The sequence below is a fragment of the Frankliniella occidentalis genome, unplaced genomic scaffold (genome assembly GCF_000697945.3).
Source record: "Frankliniella occidentalis isolate FOCC.00 unplaced genomic scaffold, Focc_3.1 Scaffold63, whole genome shotgun sequence".
Lineage (NCBI taxonomy): Eukaryota > Metazoa > Arthropoda > Insecta > Thysanoptera > Thripidae > Frankliniella > Frankliniella occidentalis.
The window spans coordinates 100,483-107,070 of NW_026267193.1; the positions used below are offsets into that span (position 1 = coordinate 100,483).

The 6,588-nt window shown below is 54.2% G+C and overlaps 2 protein-coding genes across 2 annotated transcripts in view; one reads left to right on the forward strand and one right to left on the reverse strand.

The window, feature by feature from the left end:
* The window catches only part of LOC113202207 (probable G-protein coupled receptor 158), a 121,900-nt gene that overhangs the window by 53,446 nt on the left and 61,866 nt on the right, over nt 1-6,588 (forward strand). The gene's annotated exons all lie outside the window — the stretch shown is intronic.
* The window catches only part of LOC127749529 (zinc finger protein ZIC 5-like), a 137,903-nt gene that overhangs the window by 52,535 nt on the left and 78,780 nt on the right, over nt 1-6,588 (reverse strand). Inside the window, exon 4 of the mRNA XM_052268043.1 lies at nt 5,712-5,890. Coding sequence (XP_052124003.1) covers nt 5,712-5,890 — 179 coding nt within the window. The remainder of the gene's footprint in view (nt 1-5,711; nt 5,891-6,588) is intronic.

The window sequence follows — 6,588 nt, forward strand, 5'->3', positions numbered from 1 at the left end:
CAGTAGTCGTGTGTCTGCCGAGAGGGCATTGCCACCTGGCTTTGGTGCTTGGCGCTGGAGCAGACATAGGACTCCACATCGCGGGAGAGAAAATTGCTCTGGTTGCTGTTGGCCTTCCCCGGATCCGTCCCACCCCACCCCGTGCCCACGGGGCTGTGAGGTGCGCCTGGTGAGCGGCACGGCCCGGCTGGCACACCTCTTTGAAGGAGGCGTTCTGGGCTGCATCCAAAGCAGCAGGAGCCGCCTTTTGTCTGAGAGAGACGGCGACCTGTGCCGCGTGCGGACGCACTCCCAGGGAAAAAGACAGAGTGGCAAAAGCTGGACGAAATTTGTTTCCCTTCTTTCTTTTGTTTTATTTCCTGTTCTCTTACATTTTTTTTCACACTGTGTGCGCGGGCGGGGCCGTTTGTACGTGTGTCGGCAGCGTACAATCTCTCGGAAATGGAGGGAGGGAAAGAATTTCGGGATATAGCCGCATAACACAAAGCAAAGTGTGTCGTCTTTCGATTCTCCGCCATCGGCGAGCAAAACGGGAACACACGCACACAAACACACGCACACAAACACACACACACGCAAACACACGCACTCGCGCGCGCACACACAAGCGTGTGTTCGAGGCAAACACACTAAAGAAAACTCAATAGGTATACATATTTAAGCGGATCGGTTCCTTTCCTGAGAAAGGATCAGGTTGGTTCTGGTTGTGCTTCACAAGAGCGTCACAGCGCAGCCTTTAAAAAATCCCACTGAGGAGAAAATTATCTTTAAACAAGCGGACTAGACAATTTTTGCTTTGTGCCAAAAATATGTAAATGTATAATTTTTTGCGCCAAGAAAAAATATGTTGATTCAATAAACAAAAATATTTTTGATTGAAGCAATATGGTTTTCCCTATATCCAAAAAACATCGCAATAATTGGTTTTTGAAGAGGAATTTTCTAATCTATGGTTATTTTTGTCAGTGTAGATCGGACTCCCAGGCCCGATGATGCAGTACGCACATGCATCCCCCCCCCCTCCTCGCTTACAGTCATTGTTCCTAAATTCGGACTTGCGCCCTAATTTCGGACATTGTGCCGTATTTCAATATTGTCGCTTCCAAATCCATAATGCGTCGACAAAATTTAACTTCCATGGGTTTGATGGAAAGGTAAGACCACCAAGTTTCCATTTCTGCCAAAAAAATAAACGTGTGAGTGATATTGCTTCCTCCAGAAATTCCTGAAATTTGAAATTTTAGCCCCACAAAATAGGCGTTTTTAAATGTGCCTTGCAAGAATTTGGGGCCCCGAACAGTGTAAGCCCGGGTTATTCTGACCACAACATATGTGAAGCTTGGTACTTTTATCTACAATATGACACCAAGTTTTTGATTTTTCGCCGCACGGTTTAGTTTTGGGAAGCGTTTTTGCAATGCGCCCCAAATTCGGACATCGGCTTTTATATGCAAAAGTGACTACTGTCCGAATTTAGGGCACGTTAAAAGCGATATTTAAGCAGTTCTGGCGACTAAACTATACCAGATAAGAAAATTTGGACGGTAGGGTAAGATCAAATTTTTTCATGAAGTTTCTATACCTTTCAAAAAATTTTCACTTTTCACAATTTTTCAAAGCTGTCCGAATTTAGGACGCATTGGTTCCTAAATACGGACACGATTCAAACAGCCCTCACCCCTATACCGTGAGCGCTAAAAAACATTTTCGGAGAGTGGAAGATGCGTCTCGACGTGAGGATTCTAGAATCCCCAGCGATTTTTCATGTTTCAAAAATTCTAGATGACAGAGGCTTTTTTCCTCAAAAACCGTCCGAATTTAGGGACAATGACTGTACCTCTCCTTCCTCGCGGAGCAGCGAGATGCGCCGCTACCCGCCGGCACGCTTGCTTGCTTCCACTTGCTCCACACACTTCAGCTCCACTTATTCTTGGTAAAGTAATAAGCCGTTGGCGTGCGACGGCGGCGGCGGCGGTGGGGCCGCTTCAGCGGCAGCTTTAGCAAATTATCGCTAAGTGAGACGTGTGGTGTGGCCACATGTAAGTGACGGCTGAGCTGCGTTACTTTGTCCCGGCGGGCTAACGAGGGTAGTTTTCTCTCCCTAAACGCCGCGCCGCCCGCGTGCTCCGTTGACGATGACGGAGTGACTGGAAAGACGCGGCGGGAGAAGCTTTCTTGGCAGACAGACATGCGGTGCTGATGGCGCCGCCGCGTCGCCACACACGTCGTGCGAATAAGAAGAAGAGGAAAGGGTCGAGGGGGTAAAGGAGGAGGAGGAGGAGGAAGTCGGTGCAAAGTATAACGCTCTGCTCCCCCGGCGAGGCGAGAGGAGTCCGCTGCCGCGCGCCGCCACCGCGCCAGGAGGGGTTTGGCGGTGAAAGGTTCCGCACTCGCGGGCAGCGCAGCGCAGTGCAGCGCAGATACAAGCCGCCGCCGCCGCCGCCGCCAGAGTAGAGGCGGCGGGTGTGGTGTTTTTAATATAAAGAGAGAAAAGAGAAAGTAATTCAAATTCCGACCACGGACCGGGCGATGCGCGTCGAGCAAGAAGGGAATGCAGCGTGCGTTGCGGAACTGCGTTCCATTCCCATTTTCGCCCCGACCTGCCCCCGCACCCCCCTCTTTCCCGAGTCCATCACCTTCAATATTTCTGACATGCTCGGGGACCTCAGGTGTACGCGGGCGGGGTGGGGTGGGACGGGACGGGGACGGAAAGGTCGCGTAGCCCCCCCTGCATACCCAATGAAGGGTCCATCCGCCGAGCCGCTCCGTCCCTTTTCGTCCCTCCGATACGCAGAGCTCACGCGCGAGCGAGCGCGGTCAGCCCCCCCATACCTCCCGCCCCCGCGCGGCCTCCACCGACCCTCTCTCTCCCTTTGTCTGCGCGAGTTACAAACAAGGAAGGCGGTGTCCGGGAGAAGACACGGCCCTGTCGTAAAGCGTACACATCCTCCTCGGTAACGGGACACGACACACACACAAACAGGCTCGTACTGATCCAGATAAGATTATCTACCACAGTTGCGGAAGTTTTACAAAACTTTATCGCTAAGACGTGTGGTCCACTACTCAATACTAAACGAATACTCGTGAAAATCAACTAAATATTAAAGAATACTAATTTTTGCTTTTGAACCGAATATCCGAGGCTCTGGACTAGAAATTAGTCAGCAGGTACGCAAAAAAACAAAACAACACAAACAAACACAACACAAAAAATAATATATGCTTTCCTTGGATGCGTTAGCAGTGCCCTGATGAGCCGATGGACAGTCCGTGGAATGGTCCGCATATGTCCGTGGCTGTCCTTGTGCAGTCCCCAACTGTCCGTGGCTGTCCTTGTGCAGTCCCCAACTGTCCACCGTGTCTATTGTGTCCATCAGTCTGTCCGAGGACCAGTCCATGACCTGTCCTCGGTTCAGTCTGCATTCATAACTACAGTCCGTCGTTTGAAACGTCCATGGCATGTGTCCGCAGCTGTCCACCACGGCTCGCCTGTCCATAGATCTGTCCGTTACCTATGACCACCAAATGTCTACGGACCGTTCCACCGGACTGGTCCGTAGGACTGTTCGCTAGTCGTCCATCGACATGTCCATTGCCTTGCACATCATCACGTTCGTGCCATGTCCGCCGACATGTCCACGAGTTGTCCATCGACTCTTCTCTAATTTTACGCACCAAACAGTTTCATACCGTCATAGTATACCCACGGACACTTGTGGACACTTGCGGACTGAGATGAGTTCAACCACTCGAACACTAGATGGCGCTTCGGAATTTTGACACATCAAAGTTTTTAATAAGTCATTTGTACGTGAATAAGTCTTTTTAACTAGTACATTTGATAATCTGTGGTTGAAGAAAGGGGTACTTAGGCTGTTCACACTTGTCCTTTATCTAGTCAACCCTTATATCGTTTGTCATATGACGTATTGCACCAACTCGCGGTGGTCATATCCAACCTCTTCAGACTAAGACCCTCCGCCCGCCCACCCTCTGTCCGGTTCGCCCGGAGTCCTCCATCGCCACCAGTGGGCGGGATGGCGGCAATTTTTGAACCAAAGATCGTGATGTCATCACGGTCACACAATGCTACCTTTTTACCGCAACACATTGCTATGGAGTTTCCTTCAAATATCCCGGACAGCTCGGGACTGTAACGCGGACAAACCTCGTGGACTGAATTGCGGACAGTGCCACAAATAGGTTCTCGGACAATTGCGGACAGTGCCACGGACACGATGGCGGACAGCATATTTCAATGAAATTTCCTTTAACCATCCCGGACAGCTACAGCTACACGGACAATCATCGTGGACAGTTTTGCGGACTATGGCGGACACGGATAGGATCTCGGGTGACTGCGGACGGCTGCGGACAAGTCCACGGACGTTTCAATCCACGGACTGGGGCCACGGACAACTCATGGACATACCAGTGGACATGTCCTCAAATTGTCCTCCTGTAGTCCGCAGCCGCTGTCCGTGAGCTCTGTCCGTCGGCTCATCAGGGTGATAATTTCTGATTTGTCCAAGGTGCTTTTAAGCAGAAGTTTTCCCGCTTGACGCCGCGCAGCCTGTTGCGCGAAACACGTATCCCGTGGTCGTGCTGTGCAGGGGCGGGGGCGGTGCCGCCGGGGGCAAGGCCACCCAGGACGGATGAGGTGGGAATATACTGCGGGCCGGCCTCAAAAGAGAGCAAGGCCGCTAGGAGAGAGAGTGTGGGGGAGAGAGTGAGAGAGTGACGGAGAGAGCAAGAGAGAGAGGGTGCAAGAGGGAGAGAGAAGGCGATAGGAAAAGGGTGGGACGGGAGATGGCACGAAATGAATGTAGAGAGGGATGCGAGTTGAGCAATGGAAGAGAGAGCGCCGGAGCGCCGGGGCCGCGCGAGTAAAGAGAGAGAAATGAGCAATAAATAGGGAATGGGAAAGGGGTGGCGGCTGGCGGGCGGAGCAGGATGCGGGGGTGCGGCCCGCCGAGGTTGCGGTGGAGTGCGGCGGGGCGGGGCGGAGCGGGGTGGGGCCTAGGTCTAGGCCCTTCCGAGGAGGGGCAGAGGCGCAAGGAGGCGTTCGTCGTGCGAGTAGACGCTATTGTCGTTGCGCTCAGCCAATTTCACGGCTGGCCGAGCCGCGAGGCAGTCTGCATTAATATCGCATTCATGGTGGCGGCCAACTGGCAGCCCGCCCCGCCTCGCCTCGCCCCGCCACGCCCCGTCGCCACGCCCCACAAACGGACGACACCAAATTAAATAGAAAGGACAAACTCCCCCGCTAAGGACACTCTGAGGTTCGCCCCGTGCTTTAGCGACCTGACTTAATCGGCTGCGATAGTGGTTGGGAGGAGGGAGTTCTGCCCTAGGGGGGAGGAGGCGCAGACAAACCTCGGCACGCGGCGCCGCGGTGGCGGGAGTCTCGCACAAGCGTCGAACGGGGTCGATTTTAATACGCTATAAAAGTGTAAATGATATGCGGCGGGGCGGATTAAAAGAAAATAAAAAATAACCTATTGCCCCCGTGGCGGGGGTGGTGGTGGCGGCGGCTGGCGGCTGTAGGCTGCTGTGTTGCTCCTTGACAAGCAGACAAGCAGGCTGCTCTTGCGGCCTTCGGCCGAAAACTTACAACGGCCCAAACTTGGTCATGAAATTACGTGCCCGCGCGCAAGTTGTCGATGACGGGGGGGTTATGTTGACGCGTCCAACCCGACTCACTCTACCTGCTTGTCGTGCCGGCGGCGGTGACGGCTTCCTGGCGGCGTGTCCGACGTGTGCGTCAAGCCGCTGACGAGGCCGCGTGAGGGTGGTGGAGGTGCTGGTGGTGGTGCTGGTGGTGGTGCTGGTGGTGGTGATGTTGGCGGTTGATGGTGGGCTGACCGCTCACTTCCGGCAGCTCTATCTGCAGGGCGGGGGGAAGGAAGACGGTGCAGTCAGGTTGCGTGTAATTTAACACGGCGGCCCCGTGTCCGGGGTCATTGACGTGAAGGAGAGAGAGAGAGAAAGACTCTTCCGCCTAGATGGGCCAGAGCACAGCCTTCACCACCGGCCATGAACCCCTACGAACCCCCAACGGAACGGTGCCCGCGTCGCGGGGTGCGAGAAGGCCGTGTAGCTGAAGCTATCCCCTTCCACCTCACCACCCCAATCCCTCTCACCCCCGAGCAGCGGGGATGGGGTGGCGCACAACCACGTCAGCACGGGTGACGAAGGGGCGTGTCAATGCTTAAGGTGATAAAAGCGGCCAAATCGGAGCGTGCGGCGCGCGCGCGCAGGACGAGCGAGCCAGGCGGAATGTTTCCCTACCCCATCCCCACCCGCAACACGAGAGGGGGGAGGGGGGATAGGGAAAGGAACGGGCAGAATAAATAACGTTTTACTGCATTTTAATCGAGCGTTCGGAATACATCTCCGCGTTATCAGTCTGCTGCTGATGCTGGTGCCAGGGGCGGCCGCGCGCCCGGCAGGGACCTAACGAAGTCTGGGCTGAGTTAGGGGGAAAAGATTACCGGAGGAGAGAAAGAGAGGGGGGGCGAAGATACACAAGCACGGCGCTCTGTGTGGAAGAGGGAAAGCGAGAGAAGGAGACGCAGAGAGATG